At 31.5% G+C, this 20,213-nt stretch overlaps 2 protein-coding genes across 2 annotated transcripts; one reads left to right on the top strand and one right to left on the bottom strand.

Moving 5' to 3' along the window:
- The first annotated feature begins 6,940 nt into the window (after positions 1-6,940).
- LOC123881584 (cyclin-dependent kinase inhibitor 7-like) lies at positions 6,941-9,523 on the top strand. The gene is made up of 4 exons (XM_045930304.1): positions 6,941-7,435; positions 7,732-7,784; positions 7,943-8,113; positions 9,236-9,523. Exons 1-4 carry the CDS (start codon positions 7,208-7,210, stop codon positions 9,303-9,305), a joined length of 522 nt encoding a protein of 173 aa, XP_045786260.1. The 5' UTR covers positions 6,941-7,207; the 3' UTR covers positions 9,306-9,523.
- A 4,677-nt stretch (positions 9,524-14,200) lies between these two features.
- LOC123881583 (uncharacterized membrane protein At3g27390) lies at positions 14,201-18,450 on the bottom strand. The gene is made up of 9 exons (XM_045930303.1): positions 18,104-18,450; positions 17,834-17,942; positions 17,547-17,742; positions 17,005-17,132; positions 16,565-16,853; positions 16,260-16,366; positions 16,005-16,179; positions 14,983-15,431; positions 14,201-14,514 (listed from the first exon to the last, which is right to left on the bottom strand). Exons 1-9 carry the CDS (start codon positions 18,192-18,194, stop codon positions 14,268-14,270), a joined length of 1,791 nt encoding a protein of 596 aa, XP_045786259.1. The 5' UTR covers positions 18,195-18,450; the 3' UTR covers positions 14,201-14,267.
- Between the last annotated feature and the right edge of the window lie 1,763 nt (positions 18,451-20,213).

Here is a 20,213-nt window from a genome sequence, read left to right as displayed (position 1 = left end):
TGTCTCATTTCATAGATATAAATCTAAAATTATTTTGAAATGTTATTGAAATTTATTAAAATTAACGATGTTTAATAAAAATACATAAATTATTAATTTTGATAGATAACATATATCAAAAGATTTTAGATTTTTATTAAAATTTACATGAATAATTTATATGAAAAATGAGGGTGGATTCTCTCCATTAAAATTTGTTGCATGTCTTAGCTGTTCAATGGTTTTTTGACAAAAAAGAAAAAAAATTCTAATTATCAAGTTTAATTTCAGGCCAAACTTTGCTTGACGACAAACAAATGTTATGTGTCAGGAGGTTGGCAAATGGGTGCAGAAATATGCTTTGTTTTAGTGATTCCCTTCATGCAATCACATAGTTAATCGACCTTAATTAGTTCCACTTATGTGTATGCATCTATTTGTTCAAAATAATATTTGGTTTGGTGCCCGTATGCGGGTATGTTGGGTAGTGTTCGATGTGTCGTGTTGTTTTGGTTTTTATCCGTTAGGGTTAGTTCTAAAATCATTTGTAGTTGGAATTAATTGTATTATCTTTATTTACTACATTTTTATGTGGTTAACTGGGTCAGGTTGATGTCCATCAGTTTGTTGTAATTTCTTTTATTTTATGTTTAACCTATTTGGGATAAGGTAGAGGGTTTCCACTACTCTCCTTTTGCATAAAAAAAATGTTGAAAATAATATGTTTAAGGGTCTTGCTAACCGGTACATCCGAGTCACTAGTTAAGAACTAAAAAGGGAAAGAAAGGAAAAAATTTGCATTGAAATAACTAAAATTTAGAATTTTAAGATGTTAACTACACAAGTTCCAAGATAATTTTATAATATTTTTAGAATATTCTGAATTCATATAGAAGTATTTAAAATAAAATATTATTATGAGTTATTTGAAAACAAATATTTTTAAGATTGTTTTCTATTTAAAGAAATAATTTATTATATTATAATTTTGATTTATAAAGTAGATTTTTGTCTAATGTGCACAAGTGACACACGCCCTGTACCATGCTCATATTTGTTTTTATCATTAAATCAATAAGTCTTACTATTGTGTCAAATCAAATGTGATGTGACCTATTAATTCATCGGTGAAACTTATATTGATCCAATAGTGAAAACAAATTTGTGCAAAAGTGCAATATATGTCTCACTTGTGCATCATAGACTTGACTAATAAAGTAATGAATAAAGGTTTAGTATGAAAATATTTTTCATATAAAATATGTTTCATGATGTGCAGTACATGTGAGGTTTGAAGTCCTGCATTGATTAAAAAAGTAAAGATTGAATAACATATTAACATACGACTAAGATGACTCATAAACTCAATGCAGTGTTAATGGTGTTTTTTTTTTTTGAAAGAAATGTAGTTAGGCATGACAATAAAACTCATACCCGCGGGTACCCACCTAAACCATACCCGCTTTGACGGGAAAAACCCGAGTTGACTGAGTTTGGGTTCGGGTTTGAGTTTTCCCCGATTTCAAAAGATGGGTTTGGGGCAGGTAATGAGTACATTGATACCCACCCCGAACCCGCCCCGCTTATACTAAAAATTAGATTTCACATCTTTTAAATTAGAAACGCTTAAACAATCTCTTAAATTACGTTCATATATTTTTTATTTATTTTAATTTGAGTATTAAACAAATCATTTTCTCTAATTTTGTTTTCTTTATTTAAAAAAATATTGTTGAAAAAATAATTTTGGACATTTAACTTTTTTTTAATAAAAAAATACTAAAATATAATCTAAATTCATGTGGAAAGAGACGTAATGGGGATACCCGAAACCCGATGGGGATACCCGATCTCCGTTGGGTATGGGTTTGGGGTTATCATTTTTATCCCCGCTCGAATTTGGGATGAGTTTGGGGAAACCCAAACTTTATGGGTTTGGGTTTGGGGAGGGCAAAACCCGTCCCCGTCCCGCCCCATTGTCATGCCTAAATGTAGTGTAAATGTTAGTCTTTCATTTACTATGTGAGTCATAACAACAATTGTATACCATAGCCGATGGTTTGATGAATTCAAAAATCTTTCGGATATCAATGGTCAGACGGTGTCAAGTTGCGTGCAGCACCAATATTACACACACACATATATATATATATATATATATATATATATATATATATATATATATATATATATATATATATATATATATATATATATATATATATATATATATATATATGGATGAGAAAGCTTGCTTTGAGGTAAAAGATAATTAAATTGACTCACATTTAAGAAGAAAATTATTGTTCAATAAATATAAGGTTGAAAGTTCCACATTAGTTAAAGTTAAACATCATATAATTGAGTGAACCCAACTCAATATCTTTGAGTAAAGATATTGTGTCAAATCCTCTTCATATAATTTTTCTTGGTCCAATATAAACCATCCTTTAAACTTCTCATGTCAAATTGCAACACACCCTTAGTATTTCTTCTTTTTCTCATGTCCAAAAGGAGTGAAACTTGAGGGAAATTGGAAAAGGAAAACAATAAATAAAAAATGAGGCAGTGAAATGTAAAAAAAAAAATTATAATTCAGGGGAAAATGTCATTCCTCTGTCTAGGAAACTAGATAGAATTTTTTTTTTGGCTACCCGTGAATCGTGATTATGTCCAATTTAGTTGGCCTCAATCACCTTTTATAATTATAGACACACTGGTCCAATTGAAGTGTACAAAAGCACTTTTCAAATTAAAGTGAACTCTCTGGCCATAATCATGAGGCAGTGACTTCCTAGCAATACCAATTACCAAAGTTACTAGTTTTCTGTGTCCACTTTCCAAATGTATCCCTAGCTATAAACTACAAATACTCAATAAATATAAATAAATTCATTTTAAAAAAAAGTTGTCTTTAATATAATTGTCAATAAAAATCATTTTAAATTATTGTTTTTGAACAAGCAAAAATAAATTATATATATAAATCAAAAACCAAATAATCTCCTCAGCACAAGATGTGTCGAAAGGAATTTCAATTATTAGATACATTGAAAATGACCCGTAAAAACATAACACAATTGGTAAATATATTTATTAATATTGTTCTTTTTTATTTAAATAAGTGATATACATGTATTTTTATATTTCATTTGAGTTTTCGTCTTCGTGATTTCTTCGTATATGGTGTTGTTTTAATTTCGTCTTAGTCAGAATTTGAAAGAATGAATATCATTGATATTTTTTAGTAAAAAAATACATTCTTTTAACAGTCGAGATTCGAACTTTGATCATTCTTCATTTCTCCAGATTTTATATATATATATATATATATAGGCGGATTCTACTGTGCACAAGTGCATTAGGTGTTGCATTGTGCACTAATATTATTTACCATCAGATTGTTAGTCTTATTAGATCTTATGGTGTTCCTTCCTCACTGAATAATTTTTCATCCGCTTCCCATCTCAAATGGATCTCGCAAGTCGCACCCACTCCGGCAACAATCTGCCACCGTCCCTTTATTAGTAACAACTCATCCGCAAAAATCCACTCCGGCATCGCTCCACTAACAACTCAGGCCTGCCATCGTTCCTGTAACAACTCATCGGCTGAAATCCACTCCGACATCCCTCCGTCGACAACTCATCGGAAAAAATCAACATCGCCATTCCTCCACTAACGACCCAGATCTGCATCGTCCCTGTAACAATTCTTAGTAGAAGACAACAAAACTACAACGTAGATCTCCAGAAAATGAAGTACGAGACATTTGCTAGCATAGGCCAAGATCTCTTGTTAAGGTGTCTGATGTCTAATAATAAGGAATTTTTTATCATTGCTCATTTTGACAATGAAAAATCCAGCCAGTTGGTTGAGAAAAAATATGTAACTTACACCAGAGAGAGCGAGAGAGGTGTGGTGGGTGGTAGGTGGAGTGGTGCTACAGTAATTGGATTTGTGAGGGAAAGGGTAAATAATTCCATGTGGAAGGTCCACCTGAAAATCTAATAAATCTGTTTAATTCCATGGTTAATAAAAGTGGTGCACCGTGAAAGACATACCTTACTCTTTCACATTAGACAAAGCCATATATATATATATATATGGAAAATTACACACACCTTCCTTGAGGTTTAGCTAAATGTCAAGTACCTCCTCTCGGGCTAGGAAATAAAAATTGAAGTGAAAATGTGGAGTATATATAGGTACTTCTATATCATAAACATAAATCTATACCCGGAATTCAATATTTTGATTTGATGACACAACTATCTTTTCCTTTAATCAAGATCTTAAAGTTCAATTCTAAATGTAAGCATATATAATAACATAATAACAACGTTAAAAAATTTAGGAAGAATTTGCTGTTTGTTTAAATTCACAAGACTCAAAAAGATAATCTTTGCAATTGGAAACAGATGATCAATTCAAACGGATAGTAGCAAATAAGTTCTTAATTGCTTTGCTTTTATAAAATAAATTGTATTAACCCTCTGATTTTTAGAGGAAGAGAACCTTAATAATATAAAATCCGATCACAAGATAAGTAAAATTTGACTGAGAATTATTTCCACCAAAAATAAAACTTGAATTCTTCCTATCCAATTGAATCTAATATGTTATTCTTTTATCAATTATTAGTTACTACTTGCGGTACATATAGTATTTATTATGGTTTGTCATCTTATACTTTGCTGCAGAGTACTAGTGCAGATCCTGCATGCATATTATGGTTTCTTTGTGTCTGGCCAGTGGCCACATGGAGAAAATCCATGGAACGAATGGACCCTCTGAATATATGTAATATCTTTGAGAAATCGAAGAGAAGCAGCGAGCAAAGATGTAGGGTAGTTTTAAAAAAATAAAAATAAATTCTTAATTAGTTAAATTGATCCTTTATTATTTTTTTTTATATTGATCCTTGAGATTACTGATTAGAATGGACGTTAACTACTTTAAACGAGACAGAACTGAGTAATTTCGATAGTGAGGCTAGATTCCGGTTTGGCGAAGGTGTGTTCTTGGTGCCGCGAATTGTGGTGGCTAGTAGTGGCAGATTATCTGCAAACAAGTTAGCTCTCTGGCGCTTAAGTTAGTATGAGACGATTAAGATGGTGAAGTGAAAGTATAGAAAGTGATTGAATGGAATTTTGGTGTGAATTGTGTTCACACCCAAATATATAGGCGAAACCGTTGTAACTGCATCCATGAAACCTGACGTAGAATGCAGAGAACCGTTGAGATCAATCTAACGGTCTTTATGTGTTGGACGATTGAATTAGACTCAACTCTTAATTCTAAGAATACTATTTTGAGAAAATAATATAATGTTATAGTCATCCAAAAACAATCGTGTGTTCCATTAAATTACTTCAGTACACCCCACTTAAATAATATGATGTAGAGATATTGTTGATTTTTAATTGATGTAAAATTAACTAGTCTCACACCCGTGCGATGCACAGGTATTATGTGGTATTTTATGTTATAATGTTGAAAAATTATTCATATAAATTGTAACAATAAGTGTTGTGAAAATGAAAATAATAATAATAATAATAATAATAATAATAATAATAATAATAATAAAGTGATGTACTTATCACTTCCTCCAACCAATATATTTTCAACCTTATATGTTGATCCTTCGTCAACCAATTTTTTTATCTTTGAAACCAAACTATTTCCCAAAGTAGCAAGAATCTTATCACACTGAATGATCAAAGTAAAAAAAAAAGGGAAAAAGTCAATAAAAAAAACATCAATAGAGATTTTGTGAAAATGTGAGAAGTATATCAAGATAGTACATCACCTTTTCATCAACAAACAACATATTCATAGACGTAACCTCAGTTTGATTTGTATTTGTCTGTTACATTCTACACATTAACAATTCGAACTTTCAACATTAGATTTGCTTTTCCAGCTACTATAACAGACACGTGAGGGTAGATATGAGCTATAGTTTGAAAGAGTAATTTGTTTTAACTAAAAACTAAACTCAATAGAAATGTAATTAAGTCAATAATGTATACACTCTTCGTATTTTTTTGTGTGACTAAATTATAAACTCTTTGTTGTTTCTATGAAAACGGTTGACATTTAAATGGGATAAATGTTGAAAGAGAATCCAAATATGTTCATCTTCATTCTCACTAAGGAATGTTATAGTAATATAGAAAAGTGTAACATCTTGGGACATCAATTTTTGGATAATTGGAGAGGTATAATTCAATAATAATGTAGAAAACTGTAACATCTTGTGACATCAATTTTTGGATAATTGGAGAAGCATAATTCTTTATTATTTATTATGAGATTGATATAATATAAAAAAAAATAGAGATGAAAATGATATAATATAAGGAAGTGATGTGGCATTATTGTGTGATTTAATTGGATGTAAGTGGATGATGTGGATTAGGGTTAAGATGGATAGTAGGAGAACTATCTAGGAATTATATATATAGATTTATAAAGACAAAATATATACATCAAACTCAATTGAAGTTATGTATTCAAACTATTGAAATTTAACGATTTTTTTAAAAGTTTATCGTACGTTCAATTGAAGTTATCAGAAAAAGTATCAAATAGTTTTGAATTTTTATAAAAATTTGTGAAGTTGATCTACTCAATAAGATATTTGAATTCAACGGTTAGATCGAAGAAATATAATGTCGATATCAAGTTATTAAGCGGAGTAAGTCAATAGAGACTTACTCCCGGAGTCAACGGATCCCTCCTCTTCTTAATTTATAAAAGAAAATTAAGACAAAATTACATTAGCCTCACATAATATTTTTCTAACAGTCATCGTATGAACCTTTGTGGCATGGCAAAAATGTCAAATTGGTACTTCAGAAAGGATATATTCGTAAATTAAAGCAAAGGATATATTCGTAATTGAGAAATGTTGATAATTATTTCACCTCATGACCAATTCAATTCTAACTCCACCACCATCTTTTACTCTAATCTATACAACAAACTATATAACTCATCTTTCTCGTGTTCCTCTCAACTCACCTCTTATAACCGCCACAACAACTTTCCCTCCGTTTCTCATAACCTCTTCTCCACGTGTCATTCTTCTATTCGCCTCCTTATATCACCGCCAACTACCGCTACACCATCACCGGCCACCACACTATATACATAAATAATTCCCTCCATAATTGTTAAGATTATTACATTATTATTATCATATACTAATTCATAGTTAATGGAGAAGAAAATGACTCAGTTGGGAAAGAGAACAAGAAGATCTCAAGCTGCAGAAATATTTTCCGATGAACCTCCTCCGTCAACCAAAAAAATTAATACTACCACGGCGAACATATTCTCGCTTTATCCACTATTCGCTCCTCCTGTTGAGGAATGCTACTCCAGTATCACCGAGGAATCCTCCTCCGCATCAAGTTGTTCCAGTAACAAACTCTCTGATACAGAGGTAAGTATATTTTTTTGTTTGAACGACAAAATATATTATAATAATATAATAATTGGTCTCTGCACAAGACGAACAGAGACAAACGAACAAAGGCAGAGAAAAACGAAACTACAACGTGCTGTAAAATATAATACACACATTAAATTTTTTTGTTAATATGACTATAAGATTTAATTAATTGAACTTTCGTTTTGTTCTTCAATCCATAATTAGTTAATTAATGTACTTTTATTGTTTTGCTTTGTTTAATTTAATTTTTTCCTTCACTAACTATAATATAACGTAACGCATTTCAGGTTGAGAGTACGCAAGTTGAAACGTTGAAGTTCAACGGTGATCAAATTATAAGGTTTTCAATTAAATTTAATAATTTTGAATTTGAAATGAAAATTGTGTGAGTGAAATGTGTGGATTGTATGAATTCTGTAATTCGTACAAATTCTGTAAATTCTCTGACATGCATGTATAAGTAATGCACATTTCTAAGAAATAAAATATTATTTGCAGGAGAAGAGAGATGGGTTTGTTAAGCGAAGTGGTTGGAACGAATTGTACAGAGCAAGAGGAAGAAGAAGTTGATTCAGCTGAGAATAAGCTGCAAAAGATGCCAACAGAAGCTGAACTTGATGAATTTTTCTCTGTAGCTGAAAAAGATGTTCAGAAACAGTTTCAAAACAAGTAAGATCAATGAGTACTTTCCTTTTTTGTGATTTCAAAATAGTACATTTATCACAAATATCATATATTGTAGTTAAAAATTAATGATTCAATTATTTTTTAAGTTATAGGGCCTCTTTGTTTAAGTTTTAAAAAAAAAATTGATTTTTTTTAGAGATTTTGAAGAAAATCTAAAAGTATTTTCTGTTTGTTTACGATCATAAAAATCTATTTTTTTAGAAAATGGTTTTCAAGAAAATAGATTTTGAAGAAAGCTATTGAAAATAGCTTTTCATTTTGAAGAAAAAAAAAAGATTATTTTACTAAAATGATTTTTGAAAAGATCTAAAAGTAAAACAAACACAAGTTAAATAAAAAATGTGATTTTTTTGCTAGAAAATCTGAAACAAATAGGACCATAATCTAAAGTATTTTTTGTCTTTAGAAATATATATCACTTTTTATTCTATAATTCAATTTGCTTTCATGCTTTATTTGATCCTCGTAAATCTATCCATCTTTTCTTTAGCATTTTAATGATTTTGGGTGTGTTTATTAGATTGACGTATTTATATTTATCTACCGATATAAGTTTTGTGACGATATTTGGGAGAACTTTTGAAAATAGCTTACAACAATTTTCATATGTTTTTCAATATAGCTTATGAAAATAGCTAGTAACGTATAATAGCTTATAATGTTTATACATATAGTTTTTTTCAACTCATCTTTTGCGATAAAAATAGTTTATACAAGCTTATACATAATTGTTTATCATGATAAGCGCTTCGACTATAAGATGCAAAATAAGCTCTTTAATTATGGTAAAATTTGTTTATGTTGGGTCCAAAGACCTGGTTCAACTGAGAATACCCATAGGTTGTGTATCTTTACTTGAATTAGAATCAAAACTTCGCAGTTACGTGTGAGTTTCATATGGTACATGGTACTTGTCACTTCGTCTACGAAATAGGTTTCTATACCAAAATGTGATATTAAAGAAAAATCATTTTAAAAAAGCTTACTATAAATTCTATTCATGATATTCATGCTGAAACTAAAAGTAGTAGATCTGCAGTACCAAAAATGTATTCAAGTATTAATCAAAATTACTTAGTTATATTACTTTGGGTTAATTTGCAGGTATAATTTCGATATTGTGAAGGACATGCCTTTGGAAGGACGTTATGAGTGGGTTCAATTAAAGCCATAAAATTCCCCTTTTAGCTATATTGGAAGAAACACGGTTGATTTTATATATATGCAGTTAAAATTAAATTTTCCACTTGCTGACATTATTCTTAGGTTCAATTTACTTTAGGTAGAATTTGATTTCAATTCAGAGTCCTATCTTTCTTCATGGAAGTACTCTTTTATTGGTTTTGTACAGCTTTGTTTTCAATCATGTCCTAGTAATTAAGGACTTGGTTCCTAGTTTTTTTTATCTGTGTACCTTTTACTATTGTCCAGAGCATAATTCAGTAAATTCTGAATTCCTCGTTGGTGATATATTATGATTCATGATTGCCTATTTAGTCTATGGTATCACGGTGAATGTATCAGAATTACAGTGGTGCACCGTGATTTGACCGAAGCTCTGAACTTCTGTAGAATCATGGTGGATGTATTAGAATTACAGTGGTGCACCGTGATTTGACAGAAGCTCTGAACTTCCGTAGAATCACTATGGATCACCATAGTTTTGACATATCTAGTCATCTACCGTGATACCAAACATACACTTAGCTAGCAATAACAAAATTCTAGTCTCATTTTTCTTTTGAGTTCACAAAGACATGCAGCTACCAACATTTGTGTTTGTTTCTGTTTTTGATAATAACTTTAAACTTTAAAGGGTACAACAAAGTCAGTGACTGTTAATTTCTTTATAAGCTTTTTTCTCTCTTTTCACTTTTCCAATTCTTTATCTTTCTTTCTTTTCACTGCTTTAATTTCTTTAGTGCTCATGTCTTTTTCCTTATCTTAACACTATGGAAAAACATTACCTTTTCTCGTGAGTCTTTCTGCCATGATTTGTATGCATGTAGTATATATATGTAGGTTTTAATTTCAAATATGGAGCATTATTATATAGTATACTATATGAACTAGTAAATTATTATATAAGTTAAAAATATTATGAAAGAACACAGTGAAGCATAGTGAAAATATGTAAGTGAGCTAGCTGGTGGCAGAGGAGAAGAGATTGTCTAAGTAAAGTGTGTCGGTATGAAAGTTACTGAGTCAGCATGTTTGAAGGAATCTTTGTGTGCATAAACAGCTTATTTGCATAATACAAGAGCTTATTATGACAAGCGCTTATATATAATATATTTTCACAGCAAAAGATAAAATAAAGATGAATTGTTTTTAAATATGGTACGAGCTGTTTTCAATTTCATAAACTATATCGAAGAACTTATCAAAATAAGTTTGAAAAAAACTTACAAAAATGATGATAAGCCGTTTTCATAAATTTTTCCAAACAGTCTCATAAAACTCATGTCAGTAAATAAGCTCAGTGTTAGAAATAATATAAAACCATTGATGTGGCTCTGTCCTAACAGATTAAGTTTTTGTGATAATCGGTTATTTGATATGGTATAAAGGCATCTATGACTAAGTGGTCTAGAGTTCAATCTCTACTCCCTCACTTTCTAATTAAAATTGGAATGTAAGCATATGTATGTGGGCCGATGCATTATCCACCCTTCAAGCCCAAGTGGACTCTTGCGTGAGGGGGCGTGTTAGAAATAATATAAAATCATTGATGTGACTCTATCCTAACCGCCTAAATTTTTGGGATAATCGGTTATTTGACACTCACTTAAATCAATCCAAAAACGCCCTAAATTGCTGATATTTTTTACAATTCAAGTGAAAACAGACTCTGAATTTTGCAACTGTATATTACTACACTTTTACAAATACAACAAAATTTAAGTTCAGACTACTGTCTCAAAACTATAGTTTATTTATTTCTATAGACTATACTGACCCTATAACTTGGTGTTATTGGAAAAATTCAAATTCCAAAACTGTGTATTTTATGGAATCTGCATTATTCCCTGGTTGGATGATGTGGTGAGATGGGTCCTCCTGCTCCTGCACAGCAATATCTTACTGTAGTTTGATTCCATTTTAGAGTAGGTATAATTGATTTCTTGTCAAGGGATCTCTTTCAGCTTAATGAGAGGTTTTGAATTTAAATCCAGCTCTAAGAATGTAGCTCTGTTAAAAAAATGGAGAGTTTTGCGGTCCTATCCGACTTAAAAGATTAGTTTATGCAATTGCGCACAGAGGATATTCTACATTAAAAAAAAGTTGATTCTTTGTTTGTATGCTTTATTCAATCAATTGATGATCAGTAAGACTTGTGATCCAATGACAGAACACCCTAACTGAGGCTGAGGGGTAATCGAGTTAAGTTTTGCAACATTGGCCACTACATGAACCAATAAAAACAATACATTTAGTATAAAATGGATGGATTATACTTTATTTGTTGTCTTTTCCTCCAATTTTTTTTTTTGAAGTTAAATTAGTCCACTCAAATTAGCATCAGAGAGAATCGAACATGAGACCTCAAGAAGGAGCACACTCTCAGGTCTCAAGTCAATACTATCAGACCAATCCAAACGGGTTCTCCAATTAAATCCACATACACTCCAAGCATATATTACCATCGATAGAAATAGTTAGTGAGTGTGAGTGTTATAAACTCAGGCAGTGAGGTATCATATGCTATGTCTCTCATATTTTATTATTCAGTAACGAGTATTTATACAATGATATTCGGTTGGATTTAATTATTCTCTCACTAAATATAGAAGATACTAATAATTTATACGATAAATATTTTATATTCTAATAGTGACTTTTACTAGTACATAAAATTGGTTTACTTGTCTCCGGGAGCTTAGCTCAGTTGATAGGGATATCACACTATATGTGCAGGAGCCCGAGTTCGAACCCGAGACACTCCACTTATATTCATCTTGAAGGTGGATTTTCTAGCCAATAGGCTGCTTAAAAAAAAAGAATATGTTACTTAATCAAAAGTAACATGACCAAACAAAGATACAATCAACACTTGTTAGTTTAATTTAAAAAGCATTCCTTTGATTCACAAAGTGGTAAGATAGACTAGGACAAAGCAATGTAAAATTTTCTGTCATATACGATATTGTTTTTGAACAATTGAAAGCAAAACAAAATAAAGTGAAATTCCATTTAGAAAGGTAATTTTTACGGTAAAAAACATATATCATTTTATTATATAATAAACTTGCAATACAAGAAGGTATAAACTCGACCAGGCTATGAAATGGCCGCCCTTGCAATCACGTGAGAAATCATGTTCGTTTGTCGCTTGATAGACTTTACCTTAAAGTCCGAATGTAAAAATAAAATACATTTGATGTTTTTATTTAATAATAAAACTAAATTCAGACACACCGTCGCTATGAATTGCATCAGCTATATTTTTGGTAGTCTAAAATTGCATTTTTCAGATAATTTTTGTTGTTAGGAAGTGCATTTCTAACAAAATGAAAGTTGTTTGATAAAAGCCCTATTACAAGGATTTTGATACCCACAAGCACGAGATTTACTTTTGCCACCTTACCTATTTTTTCGTGCGTCCTACGAATTTATCAACATATTTTCATCCGCTATTTAAGTAGCGGACATCCCCTAAAAACTCTCTACCTTTAAAACGTCTACTACTTAAATAGCGGACGAGATTTTTTAAAAATTCTCATTTTTATAACGTCCGCTATTTAAGTAGCGAAAGGATAAAACAAAAAGGTGTGGAGCACACGAGTAACTAACCTGTAGAGTAGCAAAATAAGATCTGAGCATGTAATACGTGGAATGCATTATGCACATAAATGAATTGCGTTTTTCACTTGTTCATATGTCATGTCTAATTGGTTTATCACATTGTCGCCATTATCATTCATTCCTTTTGTTGTCTCTAGGTAAGACAAAAGTTTTAAAAATTTCAAAATGCTTTCGTGATTTAAATAAAATTGCTTTAGCTTTAGGTGGTATGATTATGACAAAAGATTTTTTATAATCTTATTGAGTCATTACAATTTTACAAATAGTAACTCCACTCTTATAGTAACTCCACATATGTTGTTCTTTCTGGGGTAAAATAGAAAGGTTGTGTACATATTTTATATGGAAAATGCCCAACAATATCTTTTTCATTACCGCCGTTTAGCGGTAATTGCTGATAGAGATCCAATTTTGTTGAGTTTTAAGTGTGAGTGGTTAAGTCCACATTAATTATAAGTGAAAGAATGTTGAATTTATAAGAGAGATGACACATGAACCTAATGCCTTAAAGTTTTTGGTAAAGATGTAGCGTCTCTATCTCTTATGGTTCTGGAGCATTTGACTCGTTGTTTCTCCCGAACTTCTCTGGACTCCCCAACAAGTGGTGTTTGGCTTGGTATGGGAGCGGAAGTGAATATTGGTATTGGATCGACTATATGATGTAGAAACTCACACTTGATGATAGATTGTTGGGTTTCAAGTGCGAGTGATTAAGTCTCACATTGACTTTGAATGAAAAGAATGTTAAATTTATAAGAGAAGTGACTCATAAACCAAATAACTTAAGATTTTTGATAGAGATGTGACATCTCTTCCTCTTATAGTCCTGAAACATTTGACCTATATTATTTCTTCCGAACTTTCCCAAACTCCTTAACAAATTCATAACCAGTTATTTAATGGGTGCAAATTCTTTTTCTTTCTTTTTTGAATCAAAATCCCAATCCCTTGAACTATTCCATTGTTGATAATGAGATATTACTTTCAATGTTAAGATTATAACAATGAAAACAAGCATTATTTAATTTACCTTTGTTTCACCAAATTATAGTAACTTTTAACACCGACCTTATTATTGAAATTCTAAAGTGTAATTTTTATCAAAATTAAAATGAATCACTGTGGTTCTGATAAATTATATTCACTATGATTTCAAACATGCACCGAAATAGAGAATCATGCATGAATGAGAATAAAAGAGAATCTCTTCGATCAGCATTCTGCACTATACCACACACTATGTTTTTCTATAGCAATCAATCATCAATCTAAAGGAATTTACAATGATTCATAAACAAGAATAATGAAGAAAAACAAGTACTAGTTTATCTTAAACATTTTCATCTGATGGAACTGATACTATAGACCTAGTACTGGATCTTCCAGAAGGATGATCTTTCTCCAAATAACGAGTAACTAAAGACTTTTCAGAAACATCTCTATCCATAGAATGAATAACCAAAGCCTTTCCTGAAGTATCTTTCTCCAATGAATAAGTCAATAGTTCCTTAACAACTTGACGAAACTTTCTTCTGTATGTTGGAAGCTTTGTTACACCTCTTATCATTCCAATCATCCTAATAATGCACACACATCAGTCAAATTGTCTAACTTATAACTTATTTTAACTTATTATGATATAAGGTTTGAGTGAACTTAAAAAATATAACTTATAACATGTCCATGAGCTGTTTTGAGCTTATTTTCGTAAGATTTCCGGACAACTTATAAGTTATATCCATGATATTTTACAACTTATATGCAAATAATTTAGGGTCTGTCTAGGTTAACTTATTTGAGTTTATACACTGACATAAGTAATTATTAGAGTGTTTGGGATAGCTTATGAAAACAGCTGATGACGTGTCTATAATCTATTTTCAACTTATTTTCATATGCTCACCACGATAGCTTATGAAAACAGCTTATAGCTTATTTAATAAGAAAAGTAATTGACTTTTTTTTTAATAGAAATTATACATAAGCACTTATATGATAAAATACATATTCAATAAACACTTAAAGAGAGAATGATATTGCAATACCTTCTAGAAATTCCCTCAATTTGAGCAGCTCTAAGACTATCAGGAATCAACAAACCACCATTATCCCAAGCTTCAAACCTTTGTTTATTAACTCCAAACAAAACAACTTTTTCCAAGTATCTCACTTCACCTTCAACCAACTTAATAACCCTAATCTGTTCCTTGAGAACCATTACTGGATTAAAGAACCAATCCAACAACTTATCCTTTGGTCTATTGAAATGAGTTATCTCAAAATCATCAAGTAGCAATACACCATTTGAGTTAGCTTTAATGGAAAAGAGAAGTGTTTGTAGAAGTGAATAACAAGGTAAACCAACACCAACTATGGATGCTTCATTAACATTCTTTCCTCTCAACCACTCATAAAGATCAGCAGTTGTTACTACATTAGCATCCAATAATTCCTTGCCTCTTATCTCACAGGACCTCATCATATTTCCCCAAATCTGTCACAATACATTTTCAAGAATTACATGAGTTTTCAAATAAATTAGCAGCTGATAAAATAAGATCAGAAATGTGTTTAAAACTTGTTGAGTATGGCTCATAGTTTATGTTTCGGACAGGGCCAAGGCCCAATATACGCAGCTCAAGCACTTCAGATATAACCCAACATAGCTTCCTCGCGGAAGCTTCTCTTATACGCCAACCACAACATACATGATAGTTACTGTACACTACCTGCAGCGGATACACGCCTTAAGCTCACGGTTATAACCGTCTCCGCCTTATATAAGGCAAGTTTTGGCGCCAAGATACACAATTTCAATCACTTTTCACTTCACTCTCTCTCTCGATAACATACTAACTTGACGTTGGAGTGTTAATGTGTTTTGCAGGTACTTTCCCCACCGTGATTCACCGTACCTGAACTCCATCTCCACCTTAACTACCTCAAGTCTCGCCATCGGAATTATCTAGTTTTGTTCGCGGCAGAACAGTTTAACTGCTAGAATTTCGAAGACTATTTGATTCTTAAATTAATAGTACTTATCAGCATGAGGAGAAAAACAGCATACCTGAACCATTTTAACTTCTTGAATGGTCTCTCTAACTGATCTTGAAGGAGCTAAGTTTGGCATGAACATAGCAGGTGGTTCCATAGTAGTATTTCTTCTGCTTCCGGACACACTATTTCCCCCCCGAGTAGAAAACTCAGATGATTGAGAAACCAATTTCTTTCGATATTGGGGCCTGGCTGCAAGAAAATTGATGTGTTGATGTCAACAGAATAAATGGAAGATAAGATAAGAAAATAATTAAAAGAAGTTTACTTTGGAAAGAATGTCCCCTCTCTAAGATAGAGCCAATCATTTGTATATTCATCAAACTCAGCAACCATTGCCATTATATAAGCTAAACCTCGACGAAAAGATCTTTCCTACATTCACATGAAGGTCAATAGGGTGAGATCAATGATGCAATGAAGGTCTACGAATCCCTCACACAAACACCAAACACGACACAGACACAAAGTCACAAACACCAGACATGCCTTTAATGTGAAGTGTCAGTGCTACATAGGTAGATAGATAATTAAGACTTCGGAATGAAGAACAAAAAGAGTGATGAAACAAACCTGATAAACTATAATAGAGGCATATAGTCCAACAAAAATGCTAGAGAAAATAGCCAATAAAATGCTGGCAATGACAACAAGAGGCCACACAAAGATTGTTAAACCAGCAATTGGGACACAAACTGTTTCAAGGAATGGACCTTCTCTGCTGATTAAATCATGCAAAAGTCTGTACCATCCCTTGAACAATAGGTATGGACTCTTAACTATAGCAATTGCAGTGAATAAAGGAACCTCAACAATTAGTCCCACTATCCCTACAATCACACATCCAGGAACATGAATTAACCTGCAAAATAAGTTCAAGTGTCAGAGTTTAGCAACAAAAGCCATGTTTGGTCAAACAGCTCAATTAACCACTTATCATGTAAGTACTTATGTATAAGCTGTTTTTCATATATATCATCTACCCTCGAGATAAATGACCTCGTGATGATTACCTTAGTGTCTTACACTGGTCTGAACATTCACGTCGTTCCTTCAAGTAACTTGGATATGAATGGTAACATATATCTGCAAAATCCCTAACCACAGTGCAACTTCCTTTGATAGTTCCCAAGGTTCCATCCTAAATCAATTGTAAGTAAAAAAAACCAGTGTTGTCAATCACAAATCACAGAAAATAGCAGTTTATTCAAATTTCGCTACACAAAGTGCTACAATGCCACTATTTGACAACATTTTGTACTAAATAGTGTATCACAGAATAATAATATATATTCGGGTCATCTTGCAACCAATGTGAGAGTTCTTAACACACCCCCTCGCACCCAGCACTATTGGCTTGGGGCGCAGATATAAATGGTGGATGACCCGATCAAAAACATAATAACAGGCGGTCTAAAGGATCATGGAGGAGGCTCTGATATCATCTTAGAATTGGGAGTTGGGTCTAACTCAACCCTACAAGCCGGTTTTGTAGAGTTGAGTTAAGTCTGATTCTAATAGTGATTATAAGAACATATTGATCATAGAATCTCACCACAACACAGTGCATGAATTTCTTTGACTCATTGTCATGTCTAAAGGCCTCAAAAGTTGAAACCCAAGGAGTAAAAAAGCCATAGCCAATAGCAACAAGAACACTACCAGCTATGCCTAAACCCAACCATAAACCAAACAAAGCAGGCAAAGCAATCAAAATAGCAACTTTCAAAGCTGCATCAACTATTTGAGTCCTGCAAAACACAAAAACCATTCAAAACTCAAAAAATATGCTGATTGAAATTCCAAACACAGATAAAATAAAAATTATAAAAAATTTGTTACTTCAAAATGGTATAAACAGTCCAAGCCACATGTGCAGGAAACAATACTAAAATCACTCCAACGTTTCCTATGATCAATATAAGAGCAGCAATAGGACCCACAATTAAACCTGCATAATTTTCACACAAAATATTAACAACCCTTTATCTAAAATTCATTATAGAACTCATAACTTCAAAAGAAAGTAAAAAAAGTTCAATCTTTTTCTTATTCAAAATTTCATTCAATCATGAAACATAAAGTTTGAAAAGGGTAAAAGAAAAAAAGAACCTTTTAAGGCACCAATGAATAAAGCTGAGAAGAATGCAAAAACAACATAAGAAGCCTTAATCCAATCTTCTAAAGAAGTAGGAAAAGCCATAATAGTACTAATTATAAAGGATTAAGGTAAGTGGAAAAAGATCATAAAGATGTTAACAGCTTAGAGAAATTGTAAATGAAATTTGAATAAAGAAAATGAATGGCAAGTCAAAGGAAAAGAAGAGAATGAATGAGGTGTTATTTGACGTGCGCCGCAAGAAGAAGACAAACTACATAAGAAAACAGAAAAAACCAAACAAAACTAAACTAAACTAGAAATAGAATCATTCTCTTGGATTTTGGCAACTAAAAAGTAACATGGGCATTGAAATAAGAGAGGCTGCTGAATATTTATATAAATAATCTCATTATAATAATTGGTATTATTTATGCACCAAATCAATCTACTAAAATATATTTGTGTACCAAATCTCCGATTACAAAGGACCAAAAATAGGGGAATTTATTAATTTCCTTGGTTTACTTCTGACTCCCCATCTCAACATTCACTAATATTACCAATGTTATTTGTCAAGAAATAAAATAATACTTTCCTTAGTATGTGTGATTGGATTTTTTTTTAGACGAAGTGACGAGCACCACTGAAAGTCACATACAAATGTGAAATTATGAGTTCGGATCCAAAAAAATATTTAACCTAATAATATCGATATTTGTCAATTGAGCGAGGATTAATAAACTTTGAATTCTCTAAGTAATGCGATAAGTTTATTTTTTATTACTATTACTTTTTTTTTGACAATTTTATTATTTTAAAGTATTAATAAGTAATAATACACTTTATTTTTTGCGTATCTAAAAATATATTTTTTGATATATATAGATCAGATAAATTAATTATTCAATTAATTTAAAAAAATGAGTGTTTTTATAAAAATAACCGAAAGGCAGGGTCAGCCCAAGGGTAATGCAACCCAAGCAAGGGCTTTAAGCCCCCGAAAAAGAAAAAGAATTGCTAAGAAAAAAAGGTTCATTATAAGTCATAAATTCATTAGTTTATGATAAGAAAATGCTTTAGAGAAAAATATAAAAGCCTCTGAGAAAACAAATCATAAAAATGAGACAACAATTTTGCAACTCTTCAAAAATTCAAGCAACTATTATAAAAAGAAATATTCAAGCTACTATTTTTAGCTTTATTTTAAAATTTGTTTTAGACCTCATTTAGTATTGACGAAAGGAGTATGGTTTTATACTATGGATCCAATTTTTTTAAAAAATGTGATTGTTTTGAATAAGTTGTTTTATAAGGTCAAAGAGAATTATAATAACCAAAAAAAAAAAATAGATAGGCAAGCTGGCATGAGTTATGGGATTCCCTTTCTTTTTGCCCTTAGGATGATATATGTTTTTCTTTTTTGCAATATATATTCTACGAAAAAATTATATTCATATTCTTGGGTTGACCGTCAAATCAAAACATAATAAAAATAAAGGTGCAAGTCAATTTGGTTTATCCTTGCTGTAATTGGCAAGGGGCAGGGGCGGCCTAGGCCCATGTGCGACATGGGCCATGGCACAAGGTCTCTTAAAAATGAGGGCCACAAAAAAAATTTATAGGGTGGTAGTATTAGTAAATTAGGGGGTGTAAAAATTATTTATTTATGTTAGAAAATGTTGTAAGGGCAGTAAAGCCCAGCCCAATCCGTTTTCCTAAGAAAAAAAAAAAAAAAGCAGACAAGAGAAGTCTATCTTGCATTTTGCGTTCGGAGACGCCACTGGCAAGGGGGAACCATATATAAACCATAAATAAGATTATGACACATGGGTCCATCTATTTTTTTGGATAATCTTCTTGTTTGCACACACTTTGTAATGCACCATAGCTTTGGTCATGTTTGTTCACAATAATTCACCAGCATAAATGCAAGACATATTAATTAATTGTCAAATAAACTTAAGCCGCCAAGATTGAACTATCTTTAGTTCTTTTATGAAAGTATATATACACAACATCACCTTCTATAACTTTGTTTTTTGTATAACAACTCTTGTTTTTTTAAAATAAAACCAAAAGATGTAATCTTAATATACTCTCACTCTTGATATTATTAAATAA

The sequence above is a fragment of the Trifolium pratense genome, linkage group LG4 (assembly GCF_020283565.1).
Source record: "Trifolium pratense cultivar HEN17-A07 linkage group LG4, ARS_RC_1.1, whole genome shotgun sequence".
Lineage (NCBI taxonomy): Eukaryota > Viridiplantae > Streptophyta > Magnoliopsida > Fabales > Fabaceae > Trifolium > Trifolium pratense.
The sequence above is the reverse complement of the archived record's forward strand: the minus strand, read 5'-3'. Positions and strand labels throughout refer to the sequence as shown.

Coding starts and splice junctions, on each gene's coding strand:
- LOC123881584 (XM_045930304.1), top strand. CDS start 7,208: ATGGAGAAGAAAATGACTCAGTTGGGAAAGAGAACAAGAAGATCTCAA. Junction 7,785..7,942: donor AACGGTGATCAAATTATAAG/GTTTTCAATTAA, acceptor TATTATTTGCAG/GAGAAGAGAGATGGGTTTGT. Junction 8,114..9,235: donor CAGAAACAGTTTCAAAACAA/GTAAGATCAATG, acceptor GTTAATTTGCAG/GTATAATTTCGATATTGTGA.
- LOC123881583 (XM_045930303.1), bottom strand. CDS start 18,194: ATGGCTTTTCCTACTTCTTTAGAAGATTGGATTAAGGCTTCTTATGTT. Junction 17,133..17,546: donor AATTCATGCACTGTGTTGTG/GTGAGATTCTAT, acceptor CAATTGATTTAG/GATGGAACCTTGGGAACTAT. Junction 16,180..16,259: donor GAGGGGACATTCTTTCCAAA/GTAAACTTCTTT, acceptor TCTTGCAGCCAG/GCCCCAATATCGAAAGAAAT.